Source organism: Rhinolophus hipposideros (assembly GCF_964194185.1).
Source record: "Rhinolophus hipposideros genome assembly, chromosome: X".
NCBI lineage: Eukaryota > Metazoa > Chordata > Mammalia > Chiroptera > Rhinolophidae > Rhinolophus > Rhinolophus hipposideros.
Genome location: NC_138046.1, coordinates 56046146 through 56071172, shown reverse-complemented (window position 1 = coordinate 56071172; position 25027 = coordinate 56046146). Strand labels below are relative to the sequence as shown.

The 25027-nt window shown below is 41.3% G+C and overlaps 4 protein-coding genes across 5 annotated transcripts in view; 2 read left to right on the top strand and 2 right to left on the bottom strand.

The window, feature by feature from the left end:
- Positions 1-931, bottom strand: part of BTK (Bruton tyrosine kinase) — a 33375-nt gene extending 32444 nt beyond the window's left edge. The window contains exon 1 of the mRNA XM_081043164.1: positions 809-931. The gene's annotated coding sequence lies outside the window, so the exon portion shown is untranslated. The remainder of the gene's footprint in view (positions 1-808) is intronic.
- Positions 932-5673: 4742 nt separating this feature from the next.
- Positions 5674-8353, top strand: RPL36A (ribosomal protein L36a). Its single transcript, XM_081041818.1, has 5 exons — positions 5674-5754; positions 6153-6258; positions 6452-6519; positions 7813-7935; positions 8232-8353. The coding sequence occupies exons 1-5, from the start codon at positions 5752-5754 to the stop codon at positions 8250-8252; spliced, it is 321 nt and encodes a 106-aa protein (XP_080897944.1). The 5' UTR covers positions 5674-5751; the 3' UTR covers positions 8253-8353.
- An 881-nt stretch (positions 8354-9234) lies between these two features.
- GLA (galactosidase alpha) lies at positions 9235-17623 on the bottom strand. The gene is made up of 7 exons (XM_081042204.1): positions 17390-17623; positions 14151-14325; positions 12946-13123; positions 12275-12366; positions 10414-10575; positions 10006-10203; positions 9235-9646 (listed from the first exon to the last, which is right to left on the bottom strand). The coding sequence occupies exons 1-7, from the start codon at positions 17596-17598 to the stop codon at positions 9377-9379; spliced, it is 1284 nt and encodes a 427-aa protein (XP_080898330.1). The 5' UTR covers positions 17599-17623; the 3' UTR covers positions 9235-9376.
- A 213-nt stretch (positions 17624-17836) lies between these two features.
- Positions 17837-23617, top strand: HNRNPH2 (heterogeneous nuclear ribonucleoprotein H2). 2 transcript variants are annotated; one of them, XM_081041815.1, is made up of 2 exons: positions 17837-17997; positions 21395-23617. In XM_081041815.1, exon 2 carries the CDS (start codon positions 21448-21450, stop codon positions 22795-22797), a length of 1350 nt encoding a protein of 449 aa, XP_080897941.1. In that variant the 5' UTR covers positions 17837-17997; positions 21395-21447; the 3' UTR covers positions 22798-23617. The 2 variants fall into 2 exon arrangements, with proteins under 2 accessions (XP_080897941.1, XP_080897942.1); XM_081041816.1 differs by having other exon boundaries at positions 17892-17985.
- The last annotated feature ends 1410 nt before the right edge of the window (positions 23618-25027 follow it).

Below are 25027 nucleotides of genomic sequence, written 5' to 3'. Positions count from 1 at the left end.
AGGGAATAAAGAAAAAGGGGTACAGGCAGAGAAAGGAGGAGGAGGACAAGCGGGGATGTAGTGGAGGAAAGGAGAAATGATGAAGACGAGAGAAAAGCCGTGCACATGGCAGGCAGGCAATGGTAATAGGGAAAACCTCAGGGGTTGACCACACAGTCTGGGCTGAGGCTGAAGCTGCTTTCTTCTGCCCCAGTCTCTTACCCACTATTACCACGGACGCTGGTGCACACAATCCTTCCAACAAGACAGCTCAGATCCCGGTAACATGGGCCTGATGCAGTCCGAGGCAGGTTGCCTAAAGGCTGGTTTAGCAGATACCTTTCCCCCCGTTTTCAAAGGTCAACGGCCTATTGTGGTGTGTGAGCTTTCACCATTTTCTCAGACAATCTACCTCTTAGAATTTCTTCTTCCAAGGACCTCAATGACACAAGTACACATTTGGGGTCTTCAAGCAATATTTGAACAAAGGGCTTATTTTTATCCTATTGCCACCGACAATATTACTTTTCAGCAAACTTTTCCATAGGCGCCCCTTTCCAACATTTGTTACCTGTTCAGATGTTCACCTCATGTCACTTTTTGCTCTTCCAGTTTCCCCCACAACCGTCCTCAGAAAGAACCCTAACAGCCTGTTCTGATCATTGGAGGGGACTGCCAGGGGACCTTGTGCCGATGATACTCCCAGCCTCAGTGATCCTCCTCCATCAGCCGACTACATGGCAGCAGCCATGCCTTCTCTCTGGCCTTCAGGATTCCCACAAAAGATATTTGCTGCTGCTGCCCAGCCCCTGCCGTGCCGCAGACCCACCTTAGTCCTGACTTAGCGCAGGTAGCTTCCCAGATGCATTGAGATGCCAGGACTTTGAAGGTGGGACTCGATCTCAGAAGACACTGGCCCTGGAGACATATTCTTACAGTCCAGAGAGGAAGGACAGTCTGAGCAAACCCCACCCTTTCACAGCCACTCAGTTCCCTTTTTTCGTTTCCTGACTTAAACCAATGCCTTTTTTTTTTTCTTCTCAGCAGCATGGTATCTGGTTCCCTGCTGCTGTCCCTATTCTAACCACCCCCTCCCAGTTGTCCCCGCCCTTCATTTGCTTGGGACCTCTGACACTACTGTCTTGGGTCCTCTCTGAAAGAACCCTTCTCAACATTACTGGGGCCACTGAGGCTCTAGATGGGGCTGGGTTGAGCACATGGGTCATCAGGCAGACTTCCTCAAGGTAAAGGGACAACATGCTTAAAGGACTGTGGGAATGGTCAGCAGAGGTAGTGGAGACTTACCGGAAGGAGGAGAAATGCAGACCCCACAAAGACAAAACAAAGGGACTAAAGAGGAAGAGAGCCTTTAGAGTCTCATGTCCTCCAAGGCCGAAGAGACTCAGGATCACAGAGTTAAACTTGTCAGTGAAGGATGGAAAGTGCTTATGAAGGGACCCCAAAGTACGGAGCCTGACAGGAGAGACAAGACTTCCCCCTGCTGAGTCATTTTCAAAGAAAGCATTTTTTTCTACAGATAAAAATGTCCAAATGTAAGACCACAAAAAGACTCGTGACCTTCCCTATTTTCTGTGGATATTGATTTTCTCCATTAAAGATTCTGCTGCAGAGATTAACTCCTAATTTACACTTTTCACTTTAATCCTGTAAAGCAATAAACCAGACTAAACCAGACTACTTAAAGCCTGAATATTTCCTCAGCTATCTCTGCTATGTTCCAGCAGCAATCTTCCCTCTGAGGATTCTCCTAGGAAATTCAACCAGCACTGGCTGCAGACAGGATGGCAGCAGAGCCCCTGGTGCCCGATCTGCTTGCCCACCTTGACACATCTGGCACTGCCATATTTACTTGCCCCGGATGCTGTATCCTAATATAGAAACAGATCACAGAGCCCACTAGAAGTCCATAAGAATTTTTAAGGCAACAGGACTTTTAAAAAAAAGCTTTTGTAGAGTGGTTAATCCTCACATCAGCACAAGATAGACGGGTGGCAAGTGTTGCATGATCTTCCTATTTTATTGATAATTTATATCCTTTCAACTAGTCACCTCTTAACAGCGGCTCCAATCACCTGCCTGAGAGTTGGTCACAGACATTTGCCTTTACTCCCCTTTGCTTCAGATTCTACTTGTTGTCACATGCCCTATCCCTTCTCAAGGTGCATCTTGGGGTGGAGACGGGGAATTAATGGGCATAAAATGGAGAGGCTGGACAAGGGAGAGCAGGGCAAGGAAAATGGGAAAGTAAACCTAGGTGCTTCTTCACCTTATGCCCGTGAGTACTCCCTTAACACACTTGGCTAGATGGACAGAAGGACTGCACCCAAATAGTGCAAATAAATGGCCTAGTGTCACCTCAAGAAATTCCCAGTGTAATATAAGGTTCTGTGCTTGGTGCTATCTTGTTCAACATTTTGATTAATGACCTTGGAGGAAACTATAGAAAGTAGCCTAGCCAATCAGTGAACGGCACAAGGCTGTTGTGAGCTAGATAGTTATGACAGAACCAGAGCAAACAGTTTCCCAACAGATCTTGACCACTTGGTGTGACAAGCCAAAGTCACAAAATGTATTTTACCAGGGCTAAGGGCCATGTCCCATAATTGGGCACTGACATTGAACTTCAAATGACTCCAGGTGAAAGTGAGGTAGCAGTAGCATTTGTGGAAATGTTTCAGAGGTTACTGCTGATAGTAATCAAGAGAAATGTCATGTCAGTAATATGGCAGCCAGAAAATATAAAGTGATATTAGATTTCCTTGCAGAAGTGAAATATCTAGGCGTAGGAACGTGAACAGGCCACCTACTCTGCAGGACCAGGCTATTTATAGAGTCCTGTGTTCAGGTGTGAGTGCCTCACCCTAGGGGAAATTAATGGGCAGGAGCTTGTCCAAAACAGAGACCAGGATTGGTGAAGGGAATTGAAACCAAAGCCATGTCACATGAGATGTCATAGGAAGAACTAAGGTTGATTAGACTATGAGGGGCCATGTTCGCTGTCTTCATATTTCCATGTTACTAACATCTAAAACCTCTAGAAACTCCTCAAAGGCCAGTGTGAGTGAGACTGCCTGAGAGCCCGGAGAGAAGAAAATGCTGTGAGACTACAGGCTAGTTGTTTGGCAAAGAAAACTTTTAAGAAATGTAACAAGTAGTGGTAATGTTTTTATTATCTCATTCCCAGAAACCATCTAACAAAAAGGGGATAATCAGAGAGTCAGCTCAGGACCCATGGGTGCTCCTGGAGGGTTATGCAAGCAGGAGACCACAGGCTCTCATTGTTCCTTGGCCCTTAATCCACTGGCAGCTCCTCCTACACCTCTGCCCAATTCTCTCTCCTCATCCTTCTCCACCCTGCAAATGCCCTTGCTTCCTCGGTGTGATGTTGTGGTTAAGTGCAAGGCTGTGGTGTTAGACTACCTGGGATCAAATTCCAGCTCCACAAAATAACCATCTGTGTGACTTTGGGTAAGCAAATTAATGCCTCTTGTGCCTCTGCTTCTTAACCTGTTCAATACTAATAATGGTATGCGCTGCCTGGATTGTTAGGATTAAAAGAGGTACTATATAAGGTGGTTAGGAAAATGCCTGGTATATAATGAGTGTTCAATAATTGTTACCTATTATAGTTAACAGGCTACAATTGTCATGTTGTATAACGGTAAGAGAACCCAGGCTCTGGATTCAGATCACCTGTGTTTGTATATTGGCTCCACTAAATACTGTCAACATTGGGCAAATTTTTAAAATAGCTTGCAGCCTCAATGTCCTCATCTGTAAAATGGGAATAATAGTATCACTTACCTCCTGGAATTACTGTGAGAATTTTATGAGACAATCCATTTTAAGTACCCTGAAGTCTTTCTCTGCTGGACTCTTTTGAAACCTAGCACATGCCTTCTGCCAGCTGTCAATGAAAAAACATCCAAGCATATAGAAAAGTTCTTTTTTTAAAAATTAAAGTTTATTGGGGTGACAATTGTTAGTAAAGTTACATAGATTTCGGGTGTACAATTCTGTATTACATCATCTATATCTCACATTATGTGCTCACCACCCAGTCAGTTCTCCTTCCATCATCATATATTTGACCCCCCCCCCAGAAGTTTACCCTCTTCTAGGACCCCCCACCCCTTTAACCACTAAACTGTTGTCTATGTCTATGAGTTCCTGTTTCTTCATTTGTTTGTCTTGTTCTTTTGTTGTTTTCAGTTTTACATACCATATGTCAGTAACAGACTTTTTCTGTCTGACGTATTTCGTCTTATAAGAGTTTATTTGAGCCAAAATTTTAAGGACATGCCCAGAAACAAAAATCTCAAAAGACTGAGAAAATGCTCGGGAGAATGGCAGTTTTGCATTTCCCTGTTTTTTTAATTAAAGTTTATTGGGGTGACAATTTTTAGTAAAGTTACATAGATTTCAGGTGTACAATTCTGTGCATTTCCTTTTATGCATTTAGAATCAAAAGGGAAAAGGTAAGGGAGGCACATGAAATCCTTTGGTGGCAGATTAAAGAGGCGGGAGAAGGCAAAATGGGGAAATCTCTAGGATTGGATAAAAAGCAAAATGGAGAAACACATACTTCTTTTACATTGGTGGGTACAGGATAGTTAATTAACACTTACAGCACATAGAGGTGGTATGCAGGGAACAAGATAACAATGAAGGATTCTGTGCTCTCATGCTCTGGTGGTGGGTCTTGTGCTCTGGTGCCTGCTGTTGTGCCTTCGAGGAGTCTACAAGAGAAAATTACTCAGACATTTCAGAAGTATGTTATCCTAGATGCATAAGAATGATGGACAAGGCTCACTTAAGGTGAAGATTGACTTTTGCTGAGGAAGCTATAGGCCTGGGGAGAGACTACCCACCGTGACCTGCCCAGGTAGGAATTTTTATATTCAGACTTTTCTGTGTGGTTACTTTTGATCACCGAGTTTGTAAGGAGCTTGTCAGGTTTAGCATTTGGCTCCTTTTTTGTTCATACAGGTATCCAGGGAAGGGAAGCATAGCTGGATACTTCCTGTATCTTGACCTGATTGCAGCAGCTGAACAATTTCATCCTCATTTTTCAGAACCTAGGGCAGCCAACTAGTTCCCTCAACAAAAAGGGGCTGCTTTAATGCTGATCATTGTTCCTTTTTTACAAAGTACTTAGGCTGCAATTATACATTATGAACATGATTATTTGATTATTGTGCCCAACACAGAATAGGCATTCAATATGCATTTGCTGAGTGGACCAACTGGCTATGTGATAGATGGACTAGAGCACTGGCTCCCTCCAAGTCTTCAGTGAACCAGCAGTTCCTGCAAAAGATGTTCCCAGTGTCATTGAGGTGGAACAGGAATGGAACATGCAGGTGGTGGGCCCCTCCACTTGCCTCTAGTCCTGCCTTCCAGCGGGGACGGGGAGAGGGAGGCCAGAGCGTCTGCTAGAGCACTGCTTCCTTCACTTAATGCTGCACCGAATCAGCGTCTGCCAAAAGTGATGAAGTGAGGAAAAGTCGCAAAGCTAGGGGGAGGGAGGAAGTCCAAGAGAATGTGCTAGCCTCAGCAGAGCCCTGCCTTAAGAGTCGTCCCCAGCTCCGAATCGAGTCCTCTCAGCTGCCAGAGGGCGCTGCGCACAGAGGCTTAGACTCTATGGTTGCTCCCACTGACTCCCATGAATAAGGGCGACCAGGAACCGCCTACATACTTCCGTTTCCAGCCTGGCCTCTTTCTTTCCGCGCGGATAGCGCTCTCACAAACATGGTAGGTCTTGGGGTGGGGGTACGGTACCATCCAGTTTAATCCTTCCTCCCCGGTATCAGCGGTGCCATCCGGGATGCGTCTGGGCCCCCGTGCGTATTCGTTGTACCAAAGAAACCCAGAATTGATGGGATCGACCCCGAAGGGACCGGGCTTCGGGGCCAGGAATTGAAGTGGTTGGAACGAAGAGGTAGATTTAGCGGGTGGTGGTGTGGATATGCTCTCCTAACACTTTAGGGCTCGGACGCAGCTGTAGTTGAAGCACATAGCGCTGGACCACCTAGTCTGCGTTGTGTCTTAGTGAGGATTTTGAGAGTCAAGTTCTCGTGGACTGCCTTAGCGTCAGCTGGGTCGGAGTTGTGCCTTTGGCATCTGACCCCACGTTCTGAACTGTTTATTAGGTGAACGTTCCTAAAACCCGCCGGACTTTCTGTAAGAAGTGTGGCAAGCACCAGCCCCACAAAGTGACACAGTACAAGAAAGGCAAGGATTCTCTGTATGCGCAGGGTAAGTCTACGTGATTGGTTTTGAATGTGACATTTGTATATTGCATACGAGCTCAGACGCCCCCATCCCGCCTCTCGGGCATTGATATTTCTGCTGGAAACCTCAAGATAAAACTACTAAGAAGGATTTTTCACGTGGCTGTTGTAATTTATTATCTTCGGTATATCGTAACAAATAATTTTCATTATCCCAGGAAAGCGGCGTTATGACAGGAAGCAGAGCGGTTATGGTGGGCAGACTAAGCCAATTTTCCGCAAAAAGGTGAGTAGTAATTACTATTTGATGTGCTTCCCACTGACTGGTAAAGACCTTGCATTTGTTGCTAGCCCACACACTTCTATGATAAAGATACATGTTTTCATAGTTTCAGAGAAGTTATCTTCAGTCACCTGCAGTGACATACCTAGTAGGCAGTGGAGCTGGGAGTGCAACCCAGGTCTGACTGTAGTCTACAATACTGCCCCATCACAGTGTTTTATGTTTTTTGTCCTTTCCTTTTTGAAGAGGCAAACATGTCCCCAGCCTTTCTAAGGACTGAAGTTTGAGTATACCAGTAAGTCCTTTCCTTTGCCCTGTTCCTATCTCCTCATATCCTAGTGAATCCTCAGCTCTTGCTTGCAGTAAGAATTGTTCTTAGTTTGCTTCTCAGCTCAGCCTGAAGTCATAAAGCTCTTTAAAATTGCCATTTAGGCCTCCTACTGGCGGCCTGAACTCTTGTCATTCTCTGGCTGAATGTGTTTTTACCCCGGGCGGGCGATTTGGCTACTTCTTAAATTCAGTACACAGGTGCCGGGAACAGCACTCCCAGGACCCTAGAATTTCTTTAGGCACTTTTCTCTTCCGTTAGCCAGGTTCCAGACGGTACCAAGGAATGACTTTAGTGTTCATTTAGGTGCAATAAATGATTCGATCTCAAAGTGATAAAAGGAATGCTTGCTTGCCTTTTCACATTCAGTTAATCTGTTGGGGAGATGGGAAGCTTCTAGCTAGGTTTTGGATTTTTTGACAGCTGTAAACTAGCAGCGGTAGAATTCTGACTACAGGAGCAGGCTTAACAACTTGAGAATTCATGGGGCATCTACCTTGTGTTAAAATAATAATTTGAATACACACAAATTCTAGACGTAATTGTATATAGTCTCAGAACTGGTAGGTCTTAAGTAACAGTTGTTAACCCTATTGAATGAATTGCGAAAGTTGTGTTTATTTCATAGTTGCATAAACTTGAATGACCCACTTTTGGTTGTGGAATACTTAACTATGCAGAGCTGCTGAAGGCCACACAAGTTCAAGGTGGTGTGATGAGTGCCTACTTGATAAGCCCTCTAGGGTGTTTGTGAATGGAGAACTTGATAACAGATAACCTCACCTTTGCTATTCTCTCTTAAATCCACTGGTTTTCACATTAGTTTTCTCCCTATAGCCAAAGACAAATTGTCACAACTGTCATTTGCAAAGCTTTGCTTTAAGTAGTATTAACCCAACAGAGTCATGCTTTTTTTGAAAACAGCTTTTCTGCAGTGATTTACGAAGTTTGATTTATTTTTTTTCCAGGCTAAAACTACAAAGAAGATTGTCCTGAGGCTTGAATGTGTTGAGCCCAACTGCAGATCTAAGAGAATGCTGGCTATTAAGAGATGCAAACATTTTGAACTGGGAGGAGATAAGAAGAGAAAGGTACATAATTTCTGGTGGAAGGTGCAGTTTTTTCTATATAGCTTTATTTGGAGAGGAGAACATTTCTGCCCACTTATTTATTGTGGCATCAGGATCAGGGGCAAGGGTCAAAATAAACTGATCCATAGCTGAAGGTGTGAGGTTTTTGGTGTTGTGTTTGGCATGAAGAAGAAAGGGAGCATGAGAACTTACCTTAATAAAGGATGGTGATCCAGTTAGGAAGAGACAGTGTTCAAAATACAAAAAAAAAAAAAAAATACAGAAAAAAGTCATTTTTTTTTTCCTTTCTGTTACAGGGCCAAGTGATCCAGTTCTAAGCTTCATATTTTTATCGTGAAGACAATAAAATCTTGAGAATATGTTTGTTTCATGTGGTTGGTCTTTTGCGGAGGGAAATAAACTAGTGTCATTAATGAAATTTCCCTTGGAAAATTTATGCTTGATGGTTCTGGGTACTTGACTCATTTTGGACTGAATCTGGTTGAACTTACATCAGATGTTGTGATGGTCTCGTTTGACACTGATCACTTGGGGCTTCATGGGGTCCCTTTTGCTGTTACCAAGCAAGGGTTATTGGTTATCATGGGGTGTGAGCAGAGACCTGAAACTCTCTAACGGTGAGCTCAGTAGCAGTTATATCCATAGAGAATATTACATGGGGTGTAAGCAGAGACCTGAAACTCTCTAACGGTGAGCTCAGTAGCAGTTATATCCATAGAGAACATTACGAAGTTCACCAAGAGTGATTTTCTCGCCTTTGCCACTTCAGTCATTTAATGAAGAATTCTGGACCCGTTCTTTAGGCGCAGCATACTACATTATGTCTCCATTCTCATACCACCCAAGCATTTTGACATGCCCCCTCTCTAAGTTCAACATAAATTCTTTGCATGTTGAAATAACTGCAAAGGATATATTTTTATAGTGAATTAAAATCCCCAATGAAATTTAGCAGGGATATCTCCTTTTTAAAATGCCTAACAGTTTCAAATTTCACATGCCTTTCCTCTTTGTGTATTATTGTATACTTCATTCTTACTGATTTTAGCTCTTCATACTTGCGTGGCAAAATGATGGCAAAGCACATATGCTACACATTTTGGTAACTGGAAGTGCATCTCAATGGGGTGGAACAGTTTGCTTCCATGTTTGTATATCTGCGGGTGACTTAAGTCTGGGTTTACCAGTTTCATGTTCAATTTTTATCAACTGGCAATGATTAGTCTTCCAGTTTTATTGAAACTAATTGGTAATCACCCAATAGGCAAAGGAATTGTTACAACATATACTTTGTATTTTGAGTGAGCGTGTGCCCTGTTTATGTAGTAAAATTTTATTCAAGGCAATAAAAGGACAGCTGAAGTGGGAATGGAAGGAAAGGACAGAAGTGGGGTAGTCACTTTGGCAACAAAATACAAATTTTTAAGGAAGCTTTTTATTTTTATGTAGTCTGGCTTTCTAGCCGAAGCAAAACAGTGCCTGAGGGATTTATTCGAGTTTTTAAACATGAAGTCCATTCATAAAACCCCAGCTTTGTCTTCACAGGGAGGAGCTCGGTGATATGGCAGGCAGGATTACAGGCCACTCCTTGACCCAGGGAAGCAATGTTAATGGTAAAAGAACGAGGTCCACCGATCTCCTGCATGTTTACCATAGCCACAGCCCAGGCTAAGTTCGAGAGAGGGCGTTCCCATACTTCAATGTTGTCTTCCTGAAAAGTAAACCAAGAAAATAGGTGTGATAGCTTGGTAGCTAGCAATAAACTGCTTTGTGACAGTCTTATTAGAACTATCACTTCCAGGGAAAATTAAAATTATACTGTAGCATGTTTTGGAAGTGATTCTAGCAAAAAGCCTCATCATACCCAGATTTAAAAAATATTCTCAAAAGATCAGTGCATATCCTTAATATGTGACAGATTTAGGCTCAAGACAAACTTGGTACTTGGGTATAAAGCCACCTTAAAATACACACCCAAAATCAACATTTGGATGAGTTGTAGACTAGAAGGCAGGGGAACATGTTCCTGGCCAATTCCTATTTTCTCCCATAAAACATTATTTACTATACCTTTCTAAGTAGGTACCCCTGCTTCCCCAAGGGGTCCTGGTTGATTGCAATTACATCCTTATTCTGAAGGAGGGCTTTGGCTTGAGTGCTGATGTGTCGGAGGTCATTGGACATGAGTAATGGAGCTGCCATGATAGCCCAGAGGGCCATCTGAGTTACCTGCTGATCCCAGCTGAGGCCAAAGTTGCCAATCACTAACTGGGACAAAGGATGAAGTTAGAGTTCACATGAGAGAAGACAAAAAAACATTCTTAAAGTTGCCCAGACACAAGCCACTTTCCACGGCACCCTGCTCTAAGTACTCTATCACATATAGCCTACTCCCAAGAACTTTCCAATTTACCTTGAATGTCAAGTAGGAAACAGGCCCACTGCAGGGGTTTGAACAAGGCAGGCTTGGGTTCTTACCATATCTGGGTCATTCCAACCCCCTGGTCCTGCGACAGTAACAATTGTCTTCTGGTTGAAAGATACCCAGTTCAAGATACTCTTTACACTTTGCCAAGAATCATAAACGTCCCCAGTATTTCTCCAGTGATTGCAGTACTGTCGGATTTCTGTGTAATTGGGCTGTGAAAACAGAGATAACTTCTGTTTACTTTCTACTAACATTCTTGTGAGATGAAAATAGTCAAGTTTAAAGGAGGCACTTGTAGCCTTCTCTCTTTAGTTTACAGCTTGAAGGTCTCCATGAGGAGAGAGAAATCCTTATTATAATGGAATTTCATTGTAAGAAGTTTGCTTCAGAAGTAGGCAATTATAAATTAAAACCCTTACTTAAAATGGCTTTAACACTATGCTGGAAATTTACCAAACAGTAACTAGGTATTGGGATTATGGTGGATTAATTTTTTTGCACACTGTGCTGTATTTTCAAACTTCTAAAATGAACATATATTACTTTTATAATCAGAAATAACAACATGTAAAAATAATAGCTGCAAAATTACATAGAACTCATCAAACATATGATAAGGCAATCTGAATCCTACGCACATAATTTGTTAATGGAATGAATACCATGTTTCCACGAAAATAAGACATAGCCGGACTATCAGCTCTAATGTCTCTTGGAGTAAAAATATAAGACCCGGCCTAATTTTACTATAAGACCGGGTCTTATACAATATAATACATAAGAGCCGGTCTCATATAATGTTAAATAATATAAGATGGGGTCTTACATTAATTTTTGCTCCAAAAGACGCATTAGAGCTGATGGTCCGGCTAGGTCTTATTTTCGGGGAAACACAGTAAAAATCTGTAATTTTCCAAGGCTTAAGATGTTGAGAAAGAGGTGAAGAGTATTTTACAGAGATTAGAAGCAAATAACAAGGATTCATTCTATAAGTAATTATTCAACACTTACCAGATGTTAGGGATATAGTGATACAATCAGACAAGGTCCCTGCCCTCCTGGAGCTTACATTCTAGTGGGGGAGACAGACAATAAGCCAGTCAACACATAATTCCATATAGTGCTAAGGTCTTAAAAGGAAACTGAACAGGTGATAAAGAATGAATGGATAGAGAGCTATTTTAGAGTAGAGAAGTCCCATCTGAGTATGTGGCATTTGCTCTGAGACCTCACTGTTAAGGAGAAATCTTGGGGAAGAATGTACCGGGCATAAAAAAAGCAAGTATAAAGGCTCTGAGGCAGCAATAGGCTTGGAGTGTTTAAAAGACAGAAAGAACACCAGCGCAGTGAGGGAAAGAGGGATGCGAAATAAGGTTGGCGAGGCACGTCAGGGAGAGATCAGTGGAGTGATTCCAAGTACAATGGGAAACTAGTTAAGGGTTTTAAGCAGGGGAGTGATATGATTCCATTTCCATTTTAACAAGAATCTCTGGTGCTCCTTGGAAAATGGATGGGGGTAAGGGACAGTAGAAGCAGAGAGATCAGGCCTTTGGGAGAAGCCTGGGTGGGAAATGATGGTGGCTTGAAAGACCAGGGTGGACGCAACAGAGATGGAAAGAAATGGGCTGATTCAGGATATATTTTGTAGTTGGAACTAAAAGGATTGCTGGTGGATAGGTTGTGAAACGTGAGACAAAGGGAAGATTCAAAAATGATCGACTTCCCAAGTGGTGGTAGCTAAGACTCCAATAATAGCAGTGGGGATGGTGAGAAGTGGTTGGATTCCTGGGAGAAATGAGGATGAGACCGTTAAGTAAGGTTGGACTTTGAAGGAGACCTTTGTCTCCTTTGTTCTCAAGTCCTGAGAATTTATCAGCAAGGCTCTATTGGATTCCGGGCTCACTAGCTCACCTTACGGAAGGGCCACATATAAAGGGGCCATTCACAGGAGTACACAATGCTTCTGCCAGTCTTGTTCAGGGCCAAGGACATGTGTTTATAACCTGTATGAGAAAACAACGGGTAAAATAAGGGAAAGAAGGGAATTTCCAGCTGTGGTTGTATAGTTTAAAAAGAGGCTGCCTGGAAGGGCCATGTTTATATTTTAAACCAGCAGCAGAGACAGGTAGCTGCACTGTGTTGAAATTATGTCTAATACCTCCCAGAGGTATATTTTTTGCTGGGATTTTTCTGAGGATGTAGCGTGGGCTGGTGCATATATTAAGGAAAGACAGAAATGAAGATGCTCCTTTTTCTGACTGTTTCACATTCTGGATGCTTTCTCAAGTGATGTTATGGAGAGTTAGAATTACTATTTGTAATTAACTCAGAGTCTTCTTGAATTAAAAGTGTACTATATTAGCCGTGGTTAGGCAAGCATGGATTTAACATTGTAGGAATGAATGAGTGCATGGACAAACTGAAAGAAGAGAAGAGGTAGGATCTCTGGCACACTGAGAATGATTATTTCCAGTATTGTGACTTGGTACTAAAAATGGGAAGATTAGTTCTGTGGATGCTCAGTTACCTGGCCTCAAAGTTCTTCTCTTTGCTCATGGCTAAATCTCTTAAATAAAACATACCATTTGCCAACTGTTCCACACTGTCACAGTAACAACCATCAAATTTTAGCAGATCTACTCCCCACTCGGCAAAGATCTCGGCATCAATGTCATAGTATCCAAAACTCCCAGGGTAGCCTGCACAGGTTTTTTTCCCGACATCTGCATAAATTCCTAGCTTCAATCCTTTGCTATGGACCTGAAATGAGAGGAAAGAGTCACCACAATAGAAGGGCAGTCATGAAGTAGAAAGAGAGACCCACTCCAGGCTGTCGGCAGAAACATACTTTGCCAGGTATCAGGGGCTTTTCTTTTTCCACAAGTCCTCAAAATTATCCAGATGAGTTTGTTGGAAGACAAAGAGCAAATTCTACAATTCTGCTGAGTTCAAACTACATATGTAAGCTATGGCATAGAACTGAAGAGAAAGCCGTCAGCCACTCTAATCTTCCTCTGATGGGAACCTAAAAGTTACCTTTCCAGGGCAATTTGTCTGGACAGTGACTCTCTACTTGACTAAACCTAGGCTCCTCTGAGCCTTCTTCTCAAGTATAGGCCTCAATCTTGGCCTTCCGTGTTCAGTTTCAGCAAGAATCCTGCTAAGTCATCCCCCCACCCTTGATATGTGATCAAGTTCCTTATCTCCCACCCTGATGTCTAAGTCCTTGGCCTGCCTTTTGCAAGAACCCCCTTCCTCTTGATGTCTCCTCTTAGTAATTTTCCATTCACTGACACTTCCCAATCTGTTTGTCGGCTATAAATTCCCACTCATCTTCATTATATTCAGAATTGAGCTCGGCTCCTTCCTCTACTGCAATAGTGCTGAATAAAATCTGTCTTCATTGTCCTTAACTAATGCCTGACTCTATTACTCTTTTACAGCCTCCTGAATGTATTCCTCCTGTCTTCTAAAATTCTAGTTTATAGTACTACTACAATACTGCTCAAAGCTTATATGGAAATATATGTACACATATGTTAAGAATCAAGTTCCTTTTTCCTCCTAGAGAATTCAGCCACTTCAGCAAAAGGAGAACTCCAAGATGGACCTCAGAACTACTGCAAAACATGTATCTGCTGGTGGGATGAAAATTCCACCTGCTAAGTTTACAATTCAATGTTCAGATAATGGCAGCTATTTTACTTTCTAAGTGTTTCTGAACAAGTTTCCATACAGAAGTGCTTACAGTTTCCTGAATGAAAAAGAAAATTATCTATAAACTCACATAATTAGCTAGGTAGTGGATCCCGCTAGGAAAGCGTGTAGGGTCTGCCTGAAGTCTGCCTTTTGAATCTCTTTGGGGAGCCATCCAACAGTCATCAATGCAGAGGTACTCATACCCTACTTCCTTCCAGCCCTCTGAGTCCATGATATCTGCCATCTGCATGAAGAGATTCTCACTGAAAGAAAAATTCCAAGAATCATCACAATCCATTAAACAAATGCTTGGGTACCTCCTATTTGGTAGGCACCTTGGGGTTTCACAATTTGTTTCAACCCAGTAATAGTTAGGTAGTAAACACAACCAATGATTGTTGGTAAAATGGACTGGGCCCTTTTTCTTCTCCTTCCCCTCCCCTCTTAATATTTCTACCTTAAGAACCCTGAACAATTAAAATAGGAATGAGAAATACATGAAATTGAAAAGGCTATTAGAAAACTAAGAAGAAACTTGAGCGAACTCAGAAACTACAAAGTTAACATAATCAACAGCTTTCTTAGATATCAACAATAACCTAGTTGGAGAAAAAGATACCATCGACAAGAGCAATCAAAAAAGCAACAGGAAAATCTAAATTACCTAGACACAAATTTAAGATACATTTAGAGCCCATACGAATACTCCCAAATGATTTGAATAAATGAAGAGATACTATTTTGCTCTTGGATAAGAAAACTCAATATTAAAAAAAGCTACTTCTCCCTACACACCTTCTGCATTTAATAAAGCCCTGAACAAATACCAAAAGGCCTTTTTAAGGAACTTAGCAACATTATTTGAAAAGTTCACCTAAAAGATTAAATGTGATCATTCTGCAAAAGATAAATGAGGTTGGTGTAGTACCAGTAGCATGAGAATACACCAATCAATGGAATTAAAAGAGAAAAGTTCAGAAAGAGATCCTTCCAGCCAGTTGGTACCATGGAATTTAGTACATATTAAATGTGGCATTCCTTATTGGAGAATAAAGTCCAGATGGACTGAAGATTTAAATATTTAAAAAATCCATAAACATACTAGTAGAAAATGTAGGTGACTATATTATCTTCAGTTTGGAGAGGACTTTCTCAGTATAATGCCAGAGTCAGAAATCAGAAAGGGAAAAAACTGATGTTTGATATATAAATATAAAAACCAACATATAGCAAGGACCATCATATTCACAACATATGATAGACAAAAAAACGAAATACCACACACAAAAAGCAAGCCTCCCCACCCCAAACAAACAAGAAAACATTCCAATTGAAAAATAGGGAACCAACAGGCAATCCATAAAAGAAACCATGCAAAGAACCAATTTAACATATGAAAAGATGTTTAACCTTATTAGTACTCAAATAAATGAAAATAAAAACACCTATCATACTGGCAACATTTTACAAGAATGACAAAAATGCAGTGTTGGCCAGGGTGTGGAGAAACGGGCATTCTCATACACGGTTGTTGGGAATGTGGATTTGTAAAACTTTTGGGGGAGATAGTTTGGTATTTCAGAAAATAAGCAAACCCTTGGACCCAGTAATTAAGCCTCTAAGGAAAGAATCAGATGATATACAATGATGTACAGTTTTGTTCACAATAATGAAAAAATGGAAGAGCCTGAATAGCTATCAGCAGGAATTTGCTTAAAATAATGGCATATACATACAATTTGCATTTATGAAGCTATTATTCTGTGCCAGGCACTCTACTTACATTTAGGAAGGGTAATGAATTTGCCCAAGGTCACACGGCTAAGTAAGGATGAGCCAGAATTTGAACGCAGCCAGGCAAAGTTCAGAGTCTTGTTAACAACTCACAACAAAAACATGATCTCATTTGTATGAAACATAATGAAAAAATTCTGTGTGGTGAACACACAATGCAATATATAGATGTATTACAGAAATGTACACTGGAAAGCTATATAATTTTACTAACCAATGTCATCCCAATAAATGTAGTAAATAAAAAAATAATGAAAAAAAGAAATCTGTTATTTACTAGAAAACTATTCTAAGGTTGTGCATTAACATTTTAACTATGATTATTTCTGGCTGGTGGAATAAGGGGAATCTTTCTTTTCATTATACTCTTCTTACACCACTTAGAGAAAAATGTGAAGACAAAAACCCCAATAAACTTAATATTAAAATAAGAAACTGACATGAAAGATGGGTACTAGACTTATCCAGGTGATCACTTCTTAAGTTATATACATGTCTAATGTTGTACAACTGAAGCTAATATAATATTCTATGTCAACTGTAATTGAAAAAAATTAAAGAACTATTTCATAGATCCTTCTGAGTCAGCTCTCTGAGGTAAGAGTTGTTATTCCCAATTTACAGACAAGGAATGTGTGGATCAGATAGGTTCAATACCTGTCTTATCCAGCCTTGTTGGGGAAGGTCAGCGAGAAGACGGTGACCCTCCAGTGGGACCTGGCAATGGGAAGTTCCTCACCCGTTCCCCTGTCCTTGGACTGTGCGTTTTGCTTGCCTTCCCCGATCCCAGAAGCTGTGCCAAGGAGGTAGCCTTGAGTTAGAAATGTGTTGATACTATCTGGAAGATACCCAGGCATGCCTTGCTTTGCTGCGCTTCACAGGTGTTGCGTTTTTTACAAATTGAAGGCAAGACCCTCCACCAGCAAAAAGATTGACTCGCTTTACTGCGGTTGTAGTTTGGAGCGGGGAGGGGGGGGGAGCGGAGAACCCGCGATATCTGCGGATACCAACTGCGAGCACAGCTGCGGTGAGTAGGAGAGACAGATGACTTTCCTTCTCCTTTTCTGGGTCACTGGGTCCCTTTGCTGTAACTTGAGGGATTTTAGAGACACCATGGAGTCTCTGCGATCTCCCCACCCTCTCGCCCTTGAATGTGGCGTCTAGCTGAAAGGCTGACCTGGAGGAACTTTATACAGGCACATCTCACTTTATTGCTCTTTGCTTTATTGTGCAGCAGAGGCAGAGCAGCGGCTCACAAAAAGGGTCTAAACGGAACTGTATGGTAAATGGAAAAAATCCCTAGTTGGGTAATCTGGCAGAGATGGAGAAGCCGGGGCCGCTGGCCGGGCTCCCATCCTAGGACTCCTCACACGGACAAAGTTTGGGGCTTTCCCCATCCGGAGCAGTTTGCTGGGAATAAAAAAGCAGCAGCAGTAGGGAAGCTCTCCCTCGGGATCAAACGTTCCCGCTGAGAACTTCCATTCGTCAAACACGGAAAGGCGAGGGAAAGAGGGTACCCAATATCTCTGATACCTGATACAGGAATCCGGTTCTTCTTCGCAGTCAGTGTTGCACATGAAGCGCTCCCAGTGCAGCCAGCCCATGGTAGGGGTCGTGGCCAAGCCATTGTCCAGGGCCCAGGCCGCAGGGACGTCCCAGAGAACCAGGGCCAGGAAGCGAAGCGCCAGCATGCAACCCAGCGGCTGGACTCCGCGGGCCAGCCTCATCGTTACTGTAATCATGCATAACAGGTTTCCGCGCTAAACTGGGGGGTTAAGTCTAACCTTACGGGCGGGCCAATCACTGGGGAGTTATTAAGTAATGACGTTATTGTTTCTCCAGCAACTGGGACGGTTATCCCCAGAGGCGGACCAATGATCAGTCACGTAAGACGCACCGCAACCAATCACACTCTTTCTTCCTTGACATTGGCCCGCCCTATAGAAATACCAGAAGGAAGTGCGGCACTTTAGTGATCCCGAGTTTAAGCCGAGAGTTGCTCACGTGACCGAGATCTCACATGACGTAGGTGCTCACGTGATCAATCGCTTACGTGAGCAGAAGTAGTTCTGGTCGTCGTCTACCGTCTTGCTATAGCCGTTTGAGGGAAGAAGGAGGAAAATTATCCGGTATCCTTAGAGGTTGGTGTGTGGGTGGGAACTGGGGACGAAAGGGTGGTGATGATGGAGACGAAAGCGGGGTCCGCGGGCCGCCTCCGCCTTTTTCGCTCCCTGCTTTCCCCTCCCCCGCTCCCCTCCTCCCCCATCTCAGTGCCGGGAAGCCGCCTTTGCTGCGCCTGGTGGGGAAATGGTGGACGTTCGTGACTGTGTATGTGTTTTTGTATATCTGTCTGTCTGTGCGCGTCTCAGGGGGCCCTTAAGAGAAACCTGAAGGTGAAAAACGTTTGTAAACTACGTCCCTGGTTTAGGAAAAACATATTGAGACCAGTGGTCTGAGTGCTGGTCCATCGTCAAGCACTCAGTCGCCACTGACTGATAATCTTGTCTGTCTGTGGGGGGAGGCATCAAGTCAGTTTTACCTCTAAAATCACATGTAGGCAAAAGTTAACATGCCTGACAGAGGCGCCCAATAAATTTTTACTGAGTTGAATATTTAACGTTTATTTTTCTGCTTATAACAATTTACTTGTTCAATTTTGAACATTCGAAAAATAACAGTATACTATAAATTTTAAAAATACACATAATTCATCACCCAGAGATAACTCCTCAGCATTATGGTGTATAAAAAGTATGTGTATAACACACATATAAATACACTAATTCTTAACTCACAAATGGATTCCTGGTTCCTACTTCAGGCAACAGTCCTGGTGGCCTTCCCTGGAGACACACACAGTAATGAAGCAGAACGTCCTTGCCACTACAGAGGGGATATTAAGGCCTAGAGTGCAAGGACATTAAATGGGATGGGTCATCCAAGAGCTAAGGCAGGCGAAAAACCAGCCTGTAAATCTGTTGCTCAGACCAAAAGGTGGTTTATAGGAGGACTATAACCACTGCAGAGGAGTGTGCCAGACACATAATAGGCAATTAGTAAATGTTCGTTGAATTGAATCCTCAGTGTAGTTTTATGGCAGTTATTACACTTTGTACTTTCTTTCCTAGAGGCCCACTGTTCCGAGACCATGTCACATAAACCATCCACATACCAAATTAGAAACTTACATAAAATTTGCAATACCAAATCCCAGAAAAGCAAACATTTTAATTTGTTTTATGCTTTCTTTTTGCTGAAATAAAAGTAATCACTCTAGAAAATTAAGAATGCACACAAAAAATTAAAATAAAATTGAAAAAGCCATAAACCTGTCACTCAGAGAAACCATTGTTATATTTGATATATTCCCCATGCATATATTTTTCCTAACATTGTTTCACTTCAATTACAGTGATTTTTAGAAACAAAGTATATAATAGTATGTAGGGTGAAAAAAATCCACTTCACTCTTCCTACCTTCCAGTTCTTTCCTCAAAAAACAAGTTTGTATTATATGCTTCCAGATCTTCTGTTCATTTGCAAACGTGTACATGCATGCTAACATTTTAAAATAAATGGGATCATACTGTGCATATTCTTTAATTCGATGTATTTTGGAAATCATCCTCAGTCAGGGCAGATCTTTTTTTAACAGCTTCATAACATTCTATTTTAAGGATAAAGTATAATTCATTCAGTCATCCCCCTATTGATGGATAGTTAGATTTCTAATTTTCTGCTATTACTAACAGTGCTGCAGTGAACATTTGTGAGTATTTCTGTTGATTGGGTCCTGCAGTTAATTCTAGCAAGGTTGAAGGATATATGTTTTTTACATGGTTGAGATTATAAAGTAGCTGTGATCTTGGGTCACTTAGGATTATACCATAAGTAATTTCTCATGTTATTAAATATTTTTATAATTTTTAAATATGTAATATTCTGTCCTTAATAAAATGCCTTTCAAAGAATATATAGCTCCATAAATATGTCTGAATTTCAGATCATCTCCTTAGGGCACATAACCTGACGTGGATTTACTGTATGAAAAGAAATACATATTTCCAAATTGCTTTCCAGAAATACTGTATAAACTTTCACTTCTGGGAGTGTTATTAGTTTGTGAACCCTGAGTATCAGCATTAATTTATCCTCAGTGTTTAGTTTTCACTATCTTGATGGGTGAAAAATGGCAATTCTGGTTTTAACGCGCATTACTTGATGATTGATGAGGTTTAAACATTTCCCAGACTCCTGTATCCTGGTATCTCTGTTTCTCTACATTTAATCTGTTATCAAGTTCTGCAGAGTTCACTGTTTTGAATGATCACATCTTTCCTCACTTTTTAAAAACTGCTGTTGCCTTAGGTGAATCCTTACCATGTCTCTAGGAGCAGGGTTCTAACTGATCATGCCAGTGTCACCCCAACCCCCTCTGTTTGAGTGCCACACTGTTGTCATGGTGATCTTTCTGAAAGACATCACTTCCCTCACTCCCTCCCTCTCCTCACTCCCTTCCCTTCCCATCACCCCTCACTCCCTTCTTTCTACTCCCTCTTTCAAGCCCCTTAGTGATTGTCTTATGAAATGCCTTTGGGATCTGAGCTCTACCTTGCCAGCCTTATCTCCTGTCTTGCCTCTTCCTATTTTTTGCTCCATCATAATTTTTAAAAACTATTTGTGGATCCCTGAACCAGTTAGTCTGTTTCATCTAACCATTCTGTGGCAACTGATAGAATTGACCAACCAAGTCCTGCTTTTTACCGCCCTTTCACCCTGCACAGAATTTTGTCATAGTAGAGATAATGTTTATTTGCCCTTCTGTTTTTAGTAAAGACAGTGCCCCTGTAGGACCATAAGTCCTTTCTGGACTTACTGATCCTTGTATGCCAGAGCCAAGTACAGGACCTGACAGCTGGAAAATGTAAAATGAAAGCGTGAATTCCCTATAATATCTTTTTCCCATTTGTCTCTTAGGCCTTAATATTTCCCTGATTTTATTAATTTATGTGAGTTCTTTATATAATAAAGATATTAGTCTACTTGTTGCAGATATCTTCTCAAGTGTATTGTTTGTCTTTTAATTCTGTTTAATCTTACTTTTGATGCGATGAAGTTTTTAATTTTTATGTAATCATATATAGCAATTTTTTTATTTGTTCATGTCTTCCACTGATTTTGTTGATGTTAATTTTTTACACCTTTTTATTTTGACTATGATGTTAATATATGGTCAATGTAGACAACGTAGAACATACAGAAATTTCCAAAGAAAACTTTATTCCCTGAAACAAAAAGCTCCCATAATCCCACCACCCACAAATAACCACCATTAATGGTATCAGACACATACTAGGTAGTGAAAAAATAATTTTTGAATGAATGAATTAGAAATGTGATGCAGTCTTTTTATTTATATGAATGTCTTACCAAAAAAGCTGTCAGTGTATTTGAGTTTTGCATTAGTAGTTTGCTTTTTTCTCTTACTATATTGTGAACATTTTTCCATGATAATAGTGTTCTAATTTTTTTTTTCAGCTACACTGAAATTGCATTGAGCCAAGCTTGCCACCAAGAGCCTACCAGTCATCATGATGCTGAGCACGGAAGGCAGGGAGGGGTTCGTGGTGAAGGTCAGGGGCCTACCCTGGTCCTGCTCAGCCGAGGAAGTGATGCGCTTCTTCTCTGATTGCAAAATCCAAAATGGTACATCAGGTATTCGTTTCATCTACACCAGAGAAGGCAGACCAAGCGGTGAAGCATTTGTCGAACTTGAATCGGAAGATGAAGTGAAATTGGCTTTGAAGAAGGACAGAGAAACCATGGGACACAGATATGTTGAAGTATTCAAGTCCAACAGTGTTGAAATGGATTGGGTGTTGAAGCATACAGGTCCGAATAGTCCTGATACTGCCAATGATGGCTTCGTCCGGCTTAGAGGACTCCCATTTGGCTGTAGCAAGGAGGAGATTGTTCAGTTTTTTTCAGGGTTGGAAATTGTGCCAAATGGGATGACATTGCCGGTGGACTTTCAGGGGCGGAGCACAGGGGAAGCCTTTGTGCAGTTTGCTTCACAGGAGATAGCGGAAAAGGCCTTAAAGAAACACAAGGAAAGAATAGGGCACAGGTACATTGAAATCTTTAAGAGCAGCCGAGCTGAAGTCCGAACCCACTATGACCCCCCTCGAAAGCTCATGGCTATGCAGCGGCCAGGTCCCTATGATAGGCCAGGGGCTGGAAGAGGGTATAATAGCATTGGCAGAGGGGCTGGGTTCGAAAGGATGAGGCGGGGTGCCTATGGTGGAGGGTATGGAGGCTATGATGACTATGGTGGCTATAATGATGGGTACGGCTTTGGGTCTGATAGATTTGGAAGAGACCTCAATTACTGTTTTTCAGGAATGTCTGATCATAGATATGGAGATGGTGGGTCCAGTTTCCAGAGCACCACAGGGCATTGTGTACACATGAGGGGATTACCTTACAGAGCCACTGAGAATGATATTTACAATTTTTTCTCACCTCTTAACCCCATGAGAGTACACATTGAAATTGGACCAGATGGTAGAGTCACTGGTGAGGCAGATGTTGAATTTGCTACTCATGAAGATGCTGTGGCAGCTATGGCAAAAGACAAAGCCAACATGCAACATAGATATGTGGAGCTCTTCTTGAATTCTACTGCAGGAACAAGTGGGGGGGCTTATGATCACAGCTATGTGGAACTGTTTTTGAATTCTACAGCAGGGGCAAGTGGTGGAGCTTATGGTAGCCAAATGATGGGAGGCATGGGCTTATCCAACCAGTCTAGTTATGGGGGTCCTGCTAGCCAGCAGCTGAGTGGTGGTTACGGAGGTGGTTATGGTGGTCAGAGCAGTATGAGTGGGTATGACCAAGTTCTTCAGGAAAACTCCAGTGACTATCAGTCAAACCTTGCATAGGTAGGGAAGGAGCACTAAACAGCTACTACAGAAAAAAAAGCTGTGCATTTATGGGAGTTGAATAGAATGGGAGGGATGTCTAGCATATCCAGTATGATTGGTAAAATGGGAAATACTGATTCTGATCACTCTTGGTCAGCTTTCCTTTTTTCTTTTTCTTTCTTCCTCTTTTTTTTTTCCTTTTTTTTTTAAGAAAGCAAAGATTAAGTTTAACACTGCATTACAGGCTTGTGATTTATGCTTACTGTAAAATGGAAGTCAAGATTGTTTTCAGACTTCAGGCTCAGTAATTTTGAACACTGAGACATTCATCTAGGATATAATAACAGTTCAGTATTCACCATAACTGTTAAAACAATTTTCAGCTTTCCTCAAGTTAGTTTTGTTGTAGGAGTGTACCTAAGCAGTAAGCGTATTTAGGTTAAAGCAGTTTCACTTATGTTAAATGTTGCTCTTATACCACAATACATTGAAAAGTTTGGATGCATGTTGAGAAACATGCTTTTTTGTAAAACTCAAATATAGGAGCTCTGTCTATGACTCAAAGTGAAAACATTTGGCATGTTTGTTAATTCTAGCTTTTTGGTTTATTATCCAGTAAGGCACGTAAGCGTACACTTTTCCTTTTTTTTTTTTTTTAAGATCTGGATCTGGGACAATTTTGAGATGTAATACCAATACTTCAGGAGTTTGGTCATGTCATTTGTATGAAATCCTGGAGCTTTGATTTAAATCTTCCTTGTATTGTGATTTCCATTAGATGTATTGTACTAAGTGAAACTTGTTAAATAAATCTTCCTTTTAAAAACTGGAAAAATAATTTTGTAACGCTTGATTTTTATTACGTCATATGAATCATTTTTTTTACACAATTCCCTGCTGTTGAAGTTTAAGTTGTTTTCAATTTTTTCATTATAAACATATTAACATCTTTATACCTACATTGTTGCATATATCATTATTTCTAAGCTATATTCCTAGCAGTGGAATTGCTGAATCAAAGGTACACACATTTTAAAGGCTTGATTTGTATTACCAGAAAGATCGTGGTACTTTGTGTTTCTACCAGGAGTGTGTGTGTGTTTTGTTTTAATTTTTCCCCCATAATCTCGATGCACTTTCTTGATCATGGCCAATTTGTTAGTTGGAAAATGGCATCCCATTGCTATTTTAGTTTGTATTTCTTTGATTAATATTGAGGTGGAGCAATTTTCTGTTTGTTTCTAAACTTATCACCATGTCCCCAGGACTGTTGGGGTTACTCTGGAGACTGTCTAAAGATAGCATTCTCCAAAATTCAAAGAAAAAGCAAATGCACAATCTTTCATTTAACTGTAAATGAGAAGATTTAAAGCACTTTTGTATGTTTCGAAAAAGAAGTAGGCCTGTGTTAGAAATAATTCAGTCTCCTCCATGAATTCATTAGTAGTCTTGAAACACCCTTTATAGTTTTCCAGGGCATATAAACCAATGGTTCTCAAACTTACGCATGCACTATTATCCTCTCTAGGGCTTGTTAAATCATTGATTACTGGTCCTCACTCCTAGAGTTTCTGAAATTCAGTAGTTCTGGGGTGGTGCTTGAGAATCTGCCGATGGTGCTGGTTTCACAACTACCGTGTTTCCCCGAAAATAAGACCTAGCCGGACAATCAGCTCTAATGCGTCTTTTGGAGCAAAATTTAATATAGGACTCAGTCTTATTTTACTATAAGACTAGGTCTTTATAATGTAATACTGGGTCTTAATTTTTACTCCAAAAGACGCATTAGAGCTGATTGTCCGGCTAGGTCTTATTTTCGGGGAAACACGGTAAGTTTTGTGACCCATCACAGCTCTAATGGCTAAAGGCCTGCCTAAACCCTAAAACAGCAACTTTAAAAAGCAGCTTCCTTCATGATCCCTGATTGCCTCCCCTTGTTCTGGTAACAAGCAGTTTAAACTTTCTATTAAAAGTACAAATTGCATATGCTTATTTACAATATCTTGCATCTCCCTTTAGGACTTTGAACGCCTGTGACATTAAGGTTATCTTACATTTCTGCCCCTGTAATGGTCAATAAAAATTAACACCTCTCAATGATCTTCAGGCCTGGATGCCCTCAGGTCGGTACCAGCTGCATCTGAACATATACAGATCTCTTTATAGTTTGGACTAGACTGGAAATGAATTGTTATCCATGGTATATTTAGAGCTTGGGGCCCAGAGAAACACTGAGATGGGAAGCAAA